We start from the raw sequence: 18,124 nt of genomic DNA on the forward strand, positions 1-18,124 counted from the left end.
ATCTTAAGTGCAATTGTTATTGCTATTGCTATTTTATTAGGCAGGTATCTTGCCTTTGATTCTCCCTTCTGTCAATAAGAAATGGAGAGGACGTTGAGCTACTACACTGATTTCATGCAAATTGTTGAAGCTGGCTTTCCATTAACTTGCATTGATGCACTTTTTAAGGAACTTATGGAAGGCAACAACTTGTGAAATGTCCTACTAGAGTTCCTTCAAACACTTAATTGAATTTTAGTATTTCTTTATAAGTTGATATGTAGTGCAACTCATACTTCTGTAAGTAATGTAAAAGTAGAAAAATAAATCCTTGAATTCAGATTATGGGCTATAATATTATCCTAGCCGCTACATTGTAGATAGGCAATAAGAGTCCCTCTAGATATTTCTGTAGCCTTAAGCCTTCCTCAAACACTGCCTGAATTTTTTAATTGTTAATTTTTTAAAAGTTAATTGTCAGCCTTGGAGGCCATTTTTTTTAAATCTTCAGGGCTGCCACACTTAGTGCTGTGGGAAATTGAGAGGGGTGGGGGGTTGCATGGAGTTGGTAGAGTTATGTAGCCATAACAACATTCTTTTCTCTGAGAGTCAAGGACATTCAGCCTGCACCTGGAGTGGCACAGGGGTGGGTTCCAGCTTCTTCTACTGCCGGTTTGCTCAGGGATGTGCTTTGCGCATGCACACTTGATGTGTACTACACTTGCATGCGCAGTAGGTAAAAATGCTTCTGCGCACGTAGAATTTCGGTGCATTTCCATTTGGGATGGTGCATTGATTGGACCAGATGATGGACATGTGCTTGCAGAAGAAGAGACTTTGACTTTCCTTTGCGTGTGGAAAATCTGGGAGCTTTCGGATTCAGGTTTTCCCCAGATGTGCCAATATGACATCTCTAATAAAATTGATATTTGAGGAATTGCATGCCTCGGAGTCTTACTTGGTTGGGGGTGTTACTTGGAACCCTGACATTAACATTGAAATTAACCTTAAGTGGAAAAGACTGTTTGCATCCGATTTCAACCTTGGCCTGATCAACATGTGGCCACTGATCCATTCCACGTGATTTCTTTTGTCATCCAATCTGTTTAGTCTTCATCAGTACCATAGAGAAAAAAGGGCTCCCATCTTGCTGATTAGATTTAGGTTCAATAAGTGCTTCCAAATTAGAAAGAAAGGTAGGCTTCTACATGCTCTTTTCAATGGCATTGCCCCATAGAAACGGATCATGAGCAATATCAAATGTACTTTCACAGGGATGTAAATCTTGAGATTTTCCAGGAAATACCCAGGTCACTTGCACTTATCCAGAAGAACTATTACTGTAGTTGAGTACTGCAACAAATGGGTTTTATGCAACTGCAAATCCACCACCCCCTCCCCCAGATAAATATGTGGTGTCAGTAACAAATAATGTATTTGCTTTGCTTCGTTATCCACATGACTGAATGCAAAGATGCTGTCAAGCCGGCCTCCCTCAGCAACCAAGAAAGAAACCACTTAACTCCATTTTGCAGAATTAAGAGTACTTTTACTGGTTATGAAAAGATAGCAGCTAAACAAAGCAAGATGTGAGGCAAAAGCGTGCAAAATCATACATATCAATATGTGACCAAACCCCTTCCCCCTGGTAACCCTCATCCTGGTGTCCAATCTGCAAATCCCTTAAGTGTCATGTGAGTTCCATCTTCAAGGAGCATCATCAGGTTGGTATGCAGGATGGTTGGCCTTGACCGACACCAAACACTAATCTCCAGCATGCGCAGTAGACGGTGAGACCAAAACTCCCTTTTTACAATCTCTCCTGTACTAAAGCTTCCCCTTCCAAATACCAGGGCCCCCTCCCCGTTTCAATGGCAGCCAAAAGCAAATAGCGAAACAGAGGCTGACAGATACACTCTTGTTTATGTAGGCTTATGGCATATAGGATGCTGTTGCCAATCAGCTGTTATGGGGGCACCGTGAAAGCTAAATGGAATATAAAAACAATTTAATTTCTTCTTGGGAATTGACTTTCTTTCTTAACAACGTTGGTAGCTGATGAAGCATGGAAATGCAGAAGATCAATAAAATACTGCAATTTTGCAGTCTGGAAAATAATTACATTAAAGGCTGGTAGAGGAATTTTTCATTTGAGACTATGGTTTAACCCTCGAATTGCTAAAATGGTATACAGTATATCTTTATAGGAATGAAAATGCCAACAGAAAAAGTCCAGGTCTTACTTTACTGGCTGCATCCAGAAGCAGTAAATTCATGAGTGAAAGTCTCCAGAAATGTCATCTGACATCATTCATTTTGAAAGCCGCCTGCCTTAAAATTGGCCCCACAAAGGATAGTTCCTAAGAACTGAATTGGTGGTCATTTATTTTGAAATCATCACTGCAATATAAACCACACAGTGATGTTTTAAATAGAATAATAAAAATTAGAACATTAACTAACTTGCAAAGTTAGCTCATCCCAGAGCAGTTGGGATACCTCCACGAAGGAGTTCCAAAAAATTCATAATGGAGGCCACAAACATGTGGTCAAAGCCCCACTTTTTCCACATATGTTTGGATATCCATTTTAAAAAGGCTTTGATTGCATAGTCTTGTCCCCATTTTAACTTTTTTGATCTTCTTGTGAACACCCCTGAACAGCACAGAGCAGAAGTGGTATTCAGCCGGTTCGGATTGGTTTGGGCGAACCGGTAGCAACAATCAGTTGGCCCCACCCTCCCACCCCCACCCTACCCTGTCCTTTATTTCCTGCTTTCCAGCTCATCTCAATCCTGTGGCACAGCTGATTCTCCCCTCCTTACTGTTCTACTTATCCATTTAATAATTTTAATTGTTTAAATTTTATAGTTATTTATGATGTTTTTGATATGGACTGTACACCGCCCCGAGTCCCTTTTGGGAGAGGGGGCGGTCTATAAGCGCTAATTAAATAAATAAAATAAATAAATAAATTGCTGACTTGGAAGGTAAAAGGAGCTGAGCTTCTAAATGCTCCATTTTCAGCACTGCGTGCAAGCAATTTAGGTGCATGTCCGTACGCTAAGGGCACGCTCACTGCAGCATCCCACCACTGGCATGGAGTATTTACTACTGTTGGATGAATTTCCATATCAGGTCAGGGTTCAATGTTATGTGCTTCCTTTTGGCTTATTATTGTTTCTCAAACATGATTAATGGCTTAGGATTATTTGTGAACTCAACCAGTTTGACTTATTCAACACATGATGGTTTTCAGCCTACTACAATTTAGCAAAAGTGGTGATTATAAATTTCACAACAGCTAAAAAACATATTGAGTGAAACTGTTCTTCTTCTTTAGAATGCAGAAGGAAAAACTCTGCAGACGGTGGAGACAAAATAAAGAACAAACTCTGGTGAATGATGAGAGGTTGAGAGAGACTACTCACTCAAATGATTCCTCCTGTCTCCTGACCTTTTCCCCCTTCCTTCTCATTCTGGTGTAAAGATTTGGCCAAGAAGGCACCTGTCTGAGGGACAGGTATGCAAGGAAGGGAAGAGCAAGGGAGAAGCTCCTCTCAGCTTGCTTAATATTGTATTTCTTTGACTTAAAGCAGAAGCATTCATTCTCTGTTTAATATTCCATTAACCTTGGTGGGAAAAAATGAATTATGCCAGTATAAAAAGTAGAGAGAAATTATGTGTGTCTGTGCATGAAGACTCAGGTAAGACATTCCGTCTCTTACAGACTCTTAAAAAGACCTTGGCTCAAACCACTTCTTAACTATAGCAATAGCAGTAGCATTTAAGACTTACATAGTGCTTTTACAGCCCTCTCTAAGCAGTTTACAGAGTCAGCATATTGCCCCCAACAATATGGCTCCTCATTTTACCAACCTCGGAAGGATGGAAGGCTGAGTCAACCTTGACCCGGTCAGGATTGAAGGAATTGAACTACTGGCAGTGTGAGCAGAATTAGCCTGCAATACTTCATTCTAACCTCTGCACCACCACAGCTCTTCAATATCATGGGCTTAATTTAATGTGTGGATTTCAGTTGCTGAAACCTTTGTGAGAAGAAAACAAGGTCATGCTGGGTTGTGACCTAGTGCATTTCTCCAGCATGGCAGGAGTCAATGGACATTGAGAAGAGAAGAAAAGCTGGAGTGTGTTATTTGGCATTTGTTCTTGTTACAAGGGTGTATGCCAATTCATGAAAGTGGACTTTGAGCTATGGAAAGGGCATTCAAATTATCAGTGGTTATCTTGTAGTGACTGAGAAATATCGATTTAATTACTTGGTGTTTCTCAAGCTGCCAGGTTTTATTTCTTTATATATATGCAAGAGCCACCACAGAGGACGCTCCCACAGGCCTCGGCCTGGCCAAGCTGAGGAGGAGAGGAGGAGGAGGTGGCCGCAGCCCCCAAACCGGCTTTCCTCAGCGGTGATGGTAAGAGGAGGCGGCCAGCGTCCCCTGAGGAGCAGGAGGAGGAGGAAGAAGCAGCCCCTGGTGACGCGGATGCAAGGCAGCCCCCACTGGCCGCAGCCCCATCCAGAGACTCCATTGCCACTGCAGTCACCGCCTCACAGGGCACCCAGCGGCTGCCCCAGCCCCGCTGCACCTTAGGCTGACACTGCCATTGCCCTGTCGAAGCCGCCTTGGCGAGGCCATAGCTGACTCCCTATGAGGGGGGTGGAGAGAGTGCGCAGCTGGCTGGGCTGAGGAGATGCTCCGCCTCCACCTCCTCTGGAGCTCCACTGGGCTGGGTGGGGGAGGCCGGCTTAAGGGCGGGAGGAGGCGGCCAAGGGATGGGGCAGGCGCCGCCCCGCTGCAAACAGCAAAGGCCTGGCAGGAGGGGAGGAGAGAAAGGGGAGGGGGAGGCCGAAAGGCTTCGGCTCCCCTTGGTGGAAATGGTGAAGCTTGTCGGAGGAGGGGCAGAAAGGGGAAAGGGTGCAGCCACAGCCCAGCCACACATATAAAGGGACCGTCGGGATGAAGCTGGAGAGAGGGCGAACTGTTCCGAATATACTATACTCAAGAAATGAATGCTATGGTATAGTGTGTGTTGCTTTTACGTCCAGCTGATGGCATTGGTTTTCAAAAAAACATGTTTCTCTATTTCGATAGCTCCCATAATTATTCTCTTGTTGAAGTGTTCTGTTTTGGAGATTAACCTGGTTCCTTCAAAATTAATTTCATGTCCTGTAGCTTTAAGGTGCTGGAAAAGGGAGGAATTTTCGTTTGTCCTATGTATGTTGCAGGGCAGATTTTGCATGGTATTTTCGTAGAGTCCTTGGTTTTCTAGCTGGATCTTGTCTTTGGGGTTTCTTAAGATGTTGGCTATTTTTTGGTCAGTGCTGAAGGCTGTCTTGATATTATGCTTGTGGAGAATTTTGCTGATTTTATCTGTGGTGCCTTTGATGTAAGGGAGGAGGGCGATGCCATTGTCATGTTCTGTGTCTCGGTTCTTGGGGGGTGTTTCCTTTTGGGTGAAGTTGGTAATTGTTTTTCTTTGGAATCCCTTGGAGATTAATACATTTGTGAGAGTGTGTAATTCAGTTTTCAGGTGGTCTTTGTCAGCTAGGCGTTTGGTTTTATATGTTTTGTATTTTTTAGGGCAATATAAACCTTGAACACTGTAACATCTAAAAATATTTTGTGAAGATAACGAAATATTTTCACAATTACAAAGAATCCATCTTCAAAATATTCAGAGCTGGGACATCTTAAAATAGAGTATGTCAGTTGGGATAAATCACAGGTTAAATGCAACAAAAAGAAATTTAAGAAAAAAAACAGTGAAAGCTTCTAAAATATAAGACAAAAATGTGCATTTATGATGAAAGAGCAGGATTGGAACTGATATAGATGGAATAAAGAGCAGAGAAATGAAAATATCAGTCTGTGGCCTGGGAACATAAACCCAAATAATAAATCATGCCTTCAAGTGACAAACATAAATGAAATCTTTGGAAACCGTATCAGGAAACCTGGCTTGAGGTGCTGTGTCTCCAGCTGCATAGCCTGTAACCAGTTCACAGATTTATGAGTGGAATCAGTAGAAAATAGAAAGATCTAGAGGTCTAGAAGGCAATTAAATATCACACTCCCATTTCCACATAAAATAATGTCAAATTGCTGTAATTCACTGTAAAGAGAAATATGAATATAGTAAGTATGTTTTAAACCTCCTATGGAATAAAACTAATAGTGATACTTAGATGTTGCTCTGAATTCAGATAGTTTGGGATGAATTAATGCACACACAAAACTTCCCCAAAGCCTGCTAGACACATTTGTGTTCTTGTTCAAACCGAAGGTTTTTATGCACACAATTAAGTAGTTTCAATAGGTGGAATTGTAGTTTGCATGCATTTTTTCACTGAATACCAATGCATCTAGTAATATGGCTTTTATACTAAAATATTCTTTGGTCTTGAATGCTAGGTGAAAGTATGTATAGTCAAATGTTCCTGGATTAACATTTTTAGCATTCAGCACAATCTTTTTTTTAATAAAAAGTTTTTTTATTTTTAATTTTCGAAACAAACACAACATATCCTTCTTTACATACTGTAGAAAGTGTATCAGTTGGTTACAAAAAGGTTTCCGTGCATATCTTCCACAGTCAACAAACATAATTTTTTTCAACTCAAGTATTTTAACTCAGATATTTATACATGTTACCATCATCATACCTCCATTTTCATTTGACTATAATTGTTTAAATGTCCTTCATCATAAAATATACCAAGATTTAATACATAACCACATACTGGCATTTCATTTACTATTTCTAAAATCCTCCAATAACACTGAATCCTTATGTCCTATTCTAGCTAAACATCCATAATATTTAATAACAAAGTTTTCTAATCCCCCTTTCCAAATCACTGTTGACAATTTACACCCAGTTTCCTTATGTTGTACCCATACCTGTATATACATTGTTATCATTATCTCTCCTTTATTTAACTATATCCTGCATCATAACATTTCCCCCCTAATAATCAAGACTTAACTGCATCTAACTTAATTCTTTTTTATTAACCCTTATATATAATCCAAAAGGATTTCTAATCTTCCTTTCATGGGTACCATTCAATATTCATATCCAATTATTACTTATCATAACACTACACATTGTATATATTATTATTATTATTATTATCAATTATTTATTTAACTATATCTGTTGTCACTACATTTTACTAACTAGTTTTAAATTATACTCTTCCATCTATCAACCTGTACCTTTCCAGTAGCAAAACAGTCTCATATCTTCTGCCATTTGTGGTGTGAGTCCTCTAATCATCTCCTTAATCAACTTTGTATGGACTCCTCTTAGCAACTCCTTGCTTATAAAATCTCTCATGTAATTTCGATGCCCTTCTTCTGTTTCCTTTATCAGCTTATCTTTGATTGTCGGTAGTATTATCAATGATATTGCTAATAAAATTTCTCTCTTTAAATCCATAATTTATTTTGTTTTTTCATCTTCTGTATCTTGCCATCTGGGGTAGATTTCCCCTCCATTTAATTCCTCTTTCGGTATTCCACTCTTTCCATTTTCAGAGACAAACCAATCACCATAAATATCAACAATTTTAATTTCTTTATATTCATTTTCCTCTTCGATTTTTAGGATTTTAACCACCACTTTTTCCACTTGATAAACATCTCCAACTTCTTCGTCATATTTTGCTGTTAGATGCTCTAAGTCTTCCAACTTCTTCTCTATCCTCTCATATGTGTTTGATAATTTCTGTATTTCTCAGAGTATATTTTGCAGACTTAAAATTTCTTTCTGCTGTTGAAATTGTCCCATTATCTCCAGCTAACAAACACTGCTGCTCTAGCTTGGAAGGTTTTAACAAGATTAAGCATAGATTCACAATAACATTTTATTTTCACCTTTCTCTGGTTAAAGATATACTTCAAAGGGACATCTGTATGCTTTTCTTCTTATCACTCTCTATAAACAAGCAGTGAGACCTTGGAGTGCCAAGCCAGGAGAATCAGTGAGAAAAGTAAGAGTGTTTTGTTTCCAATACACAAACCTCCAGCCTCCGAGTAGCAGTGTTATTGTTGCAATTTTCTTTGTTTCTTTTTGTATCTTTTTTGTATTTTAAAAGTCTGATTCTTAAATGAGTTAGAAAAACACCCACAGTAATGAAAGAGGAGAATTTTAGTCCATAGGTTACAAAGAGTAGTAAAAGAAAAAAATAGAAGAAGAAAACTTAATCCATTCGTTTTAAAAGGCTTGCAGAAATTCCATCCGTGAAGATAGCATTTAAAAAGTAAGATAACCCACTGTCCAAAACCAGTCCAAATTTAATTCTGCCGCTTATTTCTTCTGTTCTCCAATTTAAATTAATTTTAAGTTTTTTTATAGGCAGTCACTTTTAAAATGGTAAAAATTCCTCACCAGCTGGAAACACTTTCTCTTTCCATATCCTTCCATTTTGGAGCTGCCCCGACTTCATCAGCCAAATGGCTGGATTTTTTGTCACCGGCTTGAAGAACTTCTCTTGGATCAATCAGGGACTTTGTGATGTCCCTGAGATCAGCAAGACATATTCTTCCTGTTCACTGTCTCCATGGGACGGTTTAGGTCCGTTTGGACTACCCAACAGCAAAAGTATCGACGGCGATCTCAGAGCATTGAGATTGCATGTCATCTTGTCGCGACATTGGCTTCTCCTCCCCCGCATTCAGCACAATCTTAAATCTTATTAAAAGGTTCAGAGTAATGAAAATCAACTTGAAATATGGGAATTGAAAAGCTGTATATTATAGTGACTAATGTATTGGATTTGAATTCAGGAGAGTGCAGGCCAAGTCCCCACTCAACCACTGAGTGATTTTGCCAGTCACTCTCTCTCAGCCCAAGCCCCCCTCTCCCCGAGTTGTTGGAGTAGAGATCAAATAAAATCAGATCAAATGTACCCTAGATGGGATGTAAATCAGGGGTGGGATCCTACCAGTTTAACAACCAGTTCGCTGAGCACCCACTACCGCACGCATGCACAGTTTAGAGAAGACTTACCTTCTGGATTACTGCTTGGGAAGGAAAACAGCTGAGGAGTGGCAATTCGCTATGCAGCGGAACTTAACTGAGAAGATAAAGGTAGGTAAAATGTAGGGGCGGGCAGGCAGGCCCACTTGCTCATGGGAGTGAACCGATTCGCTCCCAGCTGATCTTTGGAGCTACTGGTTTGCCCGAACAGGTCCAAATCTGTAGAATCCCATTCCTGATGTAAATGTATCCAACATGATTAAATTATAAAAAGTTGTGCATAAAAATTGACTCCACCTTTATTGCTTGGTTAAAATTGCTTTGAAACCAACCGTGGATTTCAACAGTTTCAATTGTTGTGGCATTATTCCCCACCCAAAGTCAAGGACTGAGATGGGCAGCTATAGAAATTGAATAAATAAATAAGTTTATGGTCAATATTAATATTAATATTTCATTTATGTTGTTCTAATTATTTGTTTCTTTTTATGATTCCCCCACAGATAAGTAAACAGCAACTGCAGACTGTTAAGGATCGCTTTCAAGCCTTTCTCAATGGAGAAACTCAGATTGTTGCTGATGAAGCCTTTATGAATGCTGTCCAGAGTTATTATGAGGTAAGAAAATGAGCCTGAGATATTTGCCAAGTAGACCATTAGCATTTCTTAGTACTGGTGAATGGGAACTAGGTTTCCTAAAGCCAAAGAGTGGTAACCAGAACAACAAAAAAATTAGTTACATTGCTGAATTCATGGAATTTCTCCTCTCAGTGACATCTTGCTGTGTCAGGAAAAGAGGTACAGGTTCTTCTAAGCTTAATAAAAGGTTTCATTAATGTAACTATTTATAACAAAGTCTGCATCCACATTTTATTGTATTCGTTTTACTACAAGCACAGTTAATTGAGAATAGATTGAGCCCATTGTTTGATCAGGGCCGAAATGCAGCCTTTTAAGGAATAGAATTGTTCCTTAAGAATGTGGGGAGGGAGGGGAGAGAAAAGAATATTACTGTGAATGCCTCTATGGGAGACTTTGGGGTTTTTTCCTTTTGAGAAACTCATGGTGGGCTAAATGCTGGTTGCAAACTAAATCTGGCTACTGTTCATGACTTCTCTCTCAAAATAATCATGGAGTGGTTTGAGAATTGCATTTAATGGCCAAGGGATCTCTTCCAATTTTTTTCATTGGCATTTTAAAAGGCTGACATTTTTATAAGAGTGTCAAGTTATTTTTGTTTTTTAAAGATTATTTCCCTTCTCTTGAACTTTTAAAAGTTTTTTTAATGGGAATATATCCCTTGGACACCTTATTTATTTTTAAGAGTAAGTACAGTTCCTGTCCATTTCATCCAATTTTCAGATATTTTGTTTGCTGCTGGTGCCTGCTCCTTTGATACTTACAAAAAATGCCAGAGCAAAAATCTGCTAAATACATAATGCAATGAAACACAATTTTGAGAATTAAGTTCTTCTTCTCTCCTCTCCCTCTCCCTCTTCCTCTCCTTCTCTCTCTTTCCCTCCTCCTCTCCCCTCTTCAATCTTATCTCTCTCCAGTCTTGTCTCTCCGCTCTCCTTGTCTCCTCTGAATGAGAAAAGTCTGGCATCAGAGTTTCATGATGTTGGTTCTCCTAGAACTGTATCTGATGATGGGGAAATTTTATTGACCTCTAAAATAAATGCATGTAATGAGTTCGATAGGCCATCAAAGCTGGAAGGGCTTATGATCAATATTGTCACACCATATTATGAAGCGGGTAACCTCTTGATCAATAACTGGATAGGCCATCTAAAACTTAGTGGAACTCCTGCTTTGCAGATCAATTATCTCAAGTAAAAAGATCAATATGGAAGCGCCATAAAAAGCATTTCATGCAGTTGATGAAGTAATATGATCTGATACTTTACTTCTTTCCCACTAATAAACAGATTGACCCAGATTCAATACACATAAAATACTGGAAGCTGGGACAATTAATTAGTTTTTTTAATACACCCCTTCAGTAACTGGTGGGAGACTTTTATTTTACAAAAAGAAAGTTTACAAATAAAAAAAACCCAAAGGAATTGAAAATGATAAATGTCTTCAACTAGTTTAGAAATTAATCTTAATATGAAGATTTTAACAAGAGTCACTTATTGAGATGGGCAACTATACAAATTGAATAAACAAACAAACAAATGAATAAATAAAATAAATTTTCTAATTTATCTAAGCTTTTTGTCTATACTATATTCTTCAAAGCCCAACTTCATTATATTCTTATATCTTACTCTTCTATCGTGTTTCCCAAAAAATAAGACAGTGTCTTATTTTTGTGGAGGTCTAATTATTTTTGGGGTATAGGAAGCAGCAAGCATGGTCAGCTCACGGCTGCTGTTGTGTTGCAATATTTTCAGGGAGGGCTTATTTTTGGAGGAGGGTTTAATTTTAGCACATGCACTCAAAAGCCCAATTTGGCTTATTATCCAGGGAGGCCTTATTTTCAGGCAAACGGTATATATGTGGTGCAGTTGTTTATAACTAACTTCTATATTTTAGTTAACTTGATCCCTGTATCTCTCTTATCACTTTTCGTTCTTTTAGGCTGCTTTTTCTACTTCGTTCTCTCCTAACTTTTTTAAAGGTTGTGTTTTCTATTTCTCCTCTGCCAAAGTTTTTATTTTTTCTTCACTTCCTGATTCTTCTCTTCTTTCAAATATTAGCATCATCTGAAGGAAACAGCTTTCCTTATAACAGGTTTGAGGGGAGGAAATAAATGCCTGTTCCTCAGTTGCTGCCTCTTTTAGCATTTTACATTTCTCATCAAGATTGTCTATCTTCCAGTTTGCCTCTTTATTTGACTCCTGGGCTTTAGCTCTGTTTATTCATCTTAATCTTAATCAGGTTAGAGCTCCCACGTAGCCAATTTATCTTCCTTCCTGATAAAAGGAACATGTTCACAGGCCACTTATTCTGGAATACTTTCATTGGAACAACTCCAGGGAAGGAATTTGAAGATACAAAGAAACAGTATCTAAAGATGCCTCTCGGCCAGTTTATATTGGCTCAGAAGCTTGTTTTACCAAGTAGCCAACTATTGAAAGGCAATAAAAAGACTAATACGGAACTGGGAAAGTATGTATCCTCCATTACTTAGTCATTAAATTATTTTGTGCCATTTTCTCATTTCAGAGGTCAAATATTTCAATTAGGAGATGCTATTTTCCAATTATATATCTTCGTTAAAGGAATAAATATTTTGGCATTTAATTAGACTGTAAAGACGTCTTCTGCATGCTAATTAATTTGTGCCACTGATCATCCTAGCATCCCACACTGTTTACAAGTTGTCAAAAGGCTCATCTTATATTGGATGGGTTCATATCACTTCCATGTTTTCAACATAGAGATGCAAGAAGGTTTGCACCTTCAGTGTGAAATGACCCATGTCCTATATATGTCAGGGATGTGCACGGAGTTGAATTTATTTGAAGATGTCAAACTCAAGTTTACAGAAGTGATAGCTACGCCTTTTATTGACATAGGAAGTCATACAGAGTTAGAAGTTAATCTATATAATCTAGCACTAATCAATCCTTTAGTAACCAAGGGCTGCCCTCTGCATATTTGAACAGTTGCAAAATGGATGGAACTATGTCATAGATCTGTTAGGAGGTCTGCTACATTAGCTGTGATGTGCTAAAAAATTCATTCTACTTCCTGCCTCAAAAGAGCAGTAAACATTTTTGGTTTTTAGGTATTCTGAGCACAAAGACAAAATGCAGAGGCCATATATGACCTTAGGTCAGTGTTGGTGAATCTTTTTGGCACTGAGTGCTGAAATGCGAGCATGTGTGAGGGAGCGCCAGAAACTGGAAGAGCCGTGGTCTTCCTGTTTCTGGCACGCTTGTGTGCTAGGGAGCTGCTCTTCTGGTTTCCAGCACTCCGTCACGTATAAAGGCCACCTCGCTGGCACGTATATGCGTGCCGGAACCCAGAAGAGCAACGGGCAATGGCTGGTGTGCCCAGAGAGATGGCTCTGTGTGCCACTTCTGGCACACGTGCCATAGGTTCACCATCATGGCCTTAGGTTATCAACTCTGGATCAACTCCATTTTGTCAGTGACAAAATTAGTGGACCAGAGGAATGCAGTTGATATAGTTTACTTGGACTTCAGTAAGGCATTTGATAAAGTAAACCATAACCTACTACTAGATAAAGTAGAAGAATGTGGGTTGGACAGCGTCACCACCAGATGGATTTGTAACTGGCTGACCAACCGCACACAACGTGTAGTCCTCAATGGAACTGCATCTACATGGAGGGAAGTATGCAGTGGGGTACCCCAAGGCTCTGATTTAGGCCCAGTACTCTTCAACATCTTCATCAATGATTTGGAAGAGGGAATAAATGGAGAACTCATCAAATTTGCAGATGACACCAAGCTGGCAGGAATAGCCAACACTCCAGAAGACAGGCTTAAGATACAGAAGGATCTTGACAAACTTGAACATTGGGCACTATCTAAGAAAATGAAATTCAATGGTGAAAAGAGTAAGGTTCTACATTTAGGCAAGAAAAACGAAATGCACAGGTACAATATAGGTGGTACCTTGCTCAGTAGTAGTAACTGTGAGAGGGATCTTGGAGTCCTAGTGGACAACCATTTAAATATGAGCCAGCAGTGTGCAGCAGCTGCCAAAAAAGCCAACACAGTTCTAGGCTGCATCAACGGAGGGATAGAATCAAGATCACGTGAAGTGTGAATACCACTTTATAATGCCTTGGTAAGGCCACACTTGGAATACTGCATTCAGTTTTGGTCACCACGATGTAGAAAAAATGTGAAGACTCTAGAAAGAGTGCAGAGAAGAGCAACAAAGATGATTACGGGACTGGAGACTAAAACATATGAAGAGGTTTCAGGAACTGGGTATGTCTAGTTTAATGAACAAAAGGACTAGGGGAGACATGATAGCAGTGTTCCAATATCTCAGGGGTTGCCACAAAGAAGAGGGAGTCAAACTATTCTCCAGGGCACCTGAGGGTAGAACAAGAAGCAATGGGTGGAAACTAATCAAGGAAAGAAGCAACTTAGAACTGAGGATAAATTTCCTGACAGTGAGAACAATTAATCAGTGGAACAGCTTGCCTTCAAGAGTTGTGAATGCCCCAACACTGGAAGTGTTTAAGAAGATGTTGGATAGCCATTTGTCTGAAACGGTATAGGGTTTCCTGCCTAGGCAGGGGGTTGGACTAGAAGACCTCCAAGGTCCCTTCCAACTCTGCTATTGTATTGTATTGTATTGTATTGTCCACACTGCTTTATCATGGATCCCAAGCTATTATTTAGATTTTGTGGCCTAACAGTCCACACCTCAATTTTAATAGCTTTGTAATCTGTTTTTCCCCTATGACCTTTGATGCAGTTGGTGGGTGAGGTCTTGGATAATATTGCTCTCCCTAAATTCTGATTGTCATCAGGTACTGGAGTAAATAAAACAAGGAGGCCAGGATTGAAACTGACTTTGAATATAAAATAACTAAATACAATTATATGTGACGATAAAAAAGGAATAACTAGATGAAGACATACAAAACAATTCCCAATATCTTCAAAGGAATAAAATTCACAAAGGAAGAAGAAAACAGAAATTCACATTAGCAAAGGAAACAAAGGCAATTTGCCATATATATAAAAGTAACAACTCAACCTCTCAAAAACTCACTGCAACAGCCCAGAACACCAGAAAAAGGAAACAGTCTGCCTATACAACATCTTCCAACAAAGTGGATACACATGAAAAAAATACAACCAATACAAGCTACTGTATGAAAAGGACAACACAGCCACATATCCAAAACTTCTAAGCAACAACCCAAAAACTATTACAATCTTACATTTTAAGTAAACCAAAAGATCTGGTAGCCCAAGAATTAAAATCAGGAGTCATCTACAACATAAAGTGTGTAGGACAGACAGGAAGATTAGCAGAATACATTCATGAACACCAACTAGCAGTCAGAAGACATAGTGAAAACTCCTTAAACTTCACAATAGATAATTTAATCACAGTGTTAGCTGGGAAACTATGAGCATCCTAAACCAAGCTAAATCCCAAAATACCAAGTAATTACTGGAAGCTTGGTATTCAAACAAATCAGACATCAACAGGTACATAGTGATAAACAACATTTATACACCATTCAAGAGAGACAATTAAAAAATTAAAAAGGAAACAAAAGCACCCGAACATCTCCTCGCCAGCAATCAACTTCTAGAGAAACAGAAATGAGCACCAGAATTAACAGCAGACAAACAATCAAGCAGCACACAATGGCCTAATCAAGGAACTGCTTGTCTTACTATTTTTGTCTTCTGTAATTGTAAATGTCCTGGTTTAACAGAAATTCTTGGAGATATTTTCAAAGCTGCTTCTGATCCAGTGTCTCCCCAAAATCTTTTAAAGTGGACATTTCAAAAACCGAACTGGGATCTTCCACCTGCAAAGCAGCTGCACACAGTTGGAATTTCATCTTCTCATTAGCGAGACAGATTTTTCTCCCTTTAATGGGAAAAACTGCGAGAATCCACATGGGATTTTGTTGCATGCTAAGATTTGTGCCCACCACAGCCTATATGTCATCTATGCAACTATTTACCTGAATCAGCTGATGTGCTCGGCATAGCTTGCTTACTGCAAACGTATTGTTGAATGCTGCTGTGCATGAAGGGTAACCAATGTGAGCTGAAAGTCTCTGGAAGCAAATCTCTCAATCATGCCCTTTCAAAAACGTTTATTTCAGTGGTTAGAAATCATGCAGGGAGATTCCATTGTCCATACAATAGAAGGATAAGATGAAACTTTCTCCCCACTTGCTTGCACAGTGACAGTGTGAATCCTCTTGCTACTTTTTTCCCCCTTTCTGTCATCTTGCAATTTGTTATTTCTGTGTGAATAGAAATCTCTTCTACCAATGGAAGGCACAGTCAAGAAAAGTGATTAGCTTTTACAGATTTGAGACTCTCAGTGGAGTGCAAAAATCTGTCACATTTTAAGGCCATCCTTTTAAAAAAAATTATTGAAGTTTATTGTATGATAAATACCCAAAAAGTTAAGAATGTTAAAAAGAAAGATTTTAAAAATGAGATAAAAAAGAAACTTTAAAAAGTAGTAACGTCTGAATTTTTTCAATGCAGTAGCATACAAAGAGAATTATATGCTCAACCTTTTACTTTACATTTCTAAATATTTCAAACCATTTCTGTAACAACAAAATCATTCTAATCATCCAGACCTAAAGTTAGTGTTTCATTTTTTTTCCAGTTTCAAGTACAAAACCAGAAGTGGTTTCCAAATAGAAATAAAATTAGATCAACCCTTCTCTTTAATTAAATCTCTGCCAACGCTGTCACCTTTACCATCCATTCTTCCATGTTGAGAATTGTATCTTTCCATCTTTCTGCATATAAGATTCTCACCACTGTTAATATATTTAGTAATAAAGTTCTACATTTTCTTCGTTCGGAGGCGTGGCTGCTGGTTCTGTGACCCAGGCCTGAATTCCACTACTGGTTCTGCCGAACCGGGAGCAACCCACCTCTGATTTGAAGTTTCTGGGTGGTCTTCAAGAGCAACTCCATGTAAAGTTTATCTACATATTCCCTATCCAGCTGTTTCTGAGCATGCTTTATCTATACCTTCCTGAATATTCGGATAGCCATGGTGGTTAGAATGCGGTACAGCAGGCTACATCTGCTGGCTGCCAACTGCCTGAGTTTCACCAGCTCAAGGTTCACTCAGCCTTCCAACCTTCCAAGGTCAGTAAAATGAGGAACCAGATTTGGGGGGGGGCAATATGCTACACTGTAAAACTGCTTAGAGCAGGGGTGTCCAAACTTTTTGCAAGGAGGGCCAGATTTGGTGAGGTGAAAATGTGTGGGGCCGATCATTCAGCCTGACATTCTTTGAACCCTTAACATTAAATGCGAATTAACTACCGTATTTTTCAGAATATAAGACGCACCAAGATTTTGAAGAGGCAAATTAAAAAAAAAGTTTTTGCACTCTCCCCAAAACGGCCCATTTTTCGTGAAAACGGGCCTTTTTTTAAAGGGCATGAATAGCCCTTAAGAGGCTTCTAGAGTGCTCCTGGGGGCTGGGGGGGGGAAAGTTGAGCAAAAAACGGCCCGTTTTTTGCTCATTTATGCCCTCCACAGCCCCCAGGAACACTCTGAAAACCTCCTAAAGGCTATGCACAGCCATTTTGGTGAAGGGGGCAGAGTTTTGGGAGGCAAAAAATGCTGTATTCAGTGTATAAGATGCACCCAGATTTTTAGCCTCTTTTTTGAGGGGAAAACGATGCATCTTTATACTCCGAAAATTACGGTATTTTATGAAAGACTAAACAAATAACTCGGTGGGGAGAAGAGGCTGCGGGCCGCTTGCAATTTGAAAAAGGGCCGCATTTGGCCCCCGGGCCGCACTTTGGACATGCCTGGCTTAGAGAGTCTGTAAAGCACTGAAGAGCCTAAGTGCTTTACAAGCTTAAGCGCTATTGCTATAGAGCAGTGGTCACCAACTGGTGGTCCGTGAGAAAAGTTTGGTAGTCCACAAAAAATTATTTGCATTTTTTATATTGCACTAAATACTATTCATCTTTTTTAAAAAATCATATTAGTGGTCTGTGGGATTTAAAATTATGAATTTAATGGTCCCTGAGGTCCGAAAGGTTGATGACCCCTGCTATGGAGTAATATTCTAGACTCTTTAACTTGCTAACAGTTCTTATTTTCTTCTGCTAAATAAGTAAATGCATCAATCTTGTTACTTCTGTTAATGTGGTTTGGTTTGTGGCTGCCTTTTCTTTGCCTCCACTTAATCTGCTTTGAGTAGTGTTCAATAGTCCCCATTTCCCCATGGGGGGAAAAATCCCAGGTGTGGTCTCCCTATATTGAAGGAGAGGAAGTTGGAAATTTCCACATTCTTTAAAAATGTATGGGGAGAACAAGCCCTTGCACAATTTTTGCAAGTTTGGAAGAATTCGTTCTTGCAAAATCCTCTTTGATTTTTACTTAGACCCCTGACATACATTGAGAAGATAGGAGAACAAAATAGTGTCTGAGGAGGTGAATGGAGTCTGGTTTTTTTAAAGAAAAA

At 39.2% G+C, this 18,124-nt stretch overlaps 1 protein-coding gene across 7 annotated transcripts in view; it reads left to right on the forward strand.

Annotated features, from left to right (window-relative positions):
* The window catches only part of CADPS (calcium dependent secretion activator), a 492,613-nt gene that overhangs the window by 93,419 nt on the left and 381,070 nt on the right, over nt 1–18,124 (forward strand). For all 7 annotated transcript variants that reach the window (XM_081935645.1, XM_081935646.1, XM_081935641.1 and 4 more), the window contains exon 2: nt 9,485–9,598. In XM_081935645.1, the coding sequence (XP_081791771.1) occupies nt 9,485–9,598 (114 nt within the window). The remainder of the gene's footprint in view (nt 1–9,484; nt 9,599–18,124) is intronic.

Source organism: Natrix helvetica (genome assembly GCF_964273705.1).
Source record: "Natrix helvetica genome assembly, chromosome: 1".
Taxonomy (NCBI): domain Eukaryota; kingdom Metazoa; phylum Chordata; class Lepidosauria; order Squamata; family Natricidae; genus Natrix; species Natrix helvetica.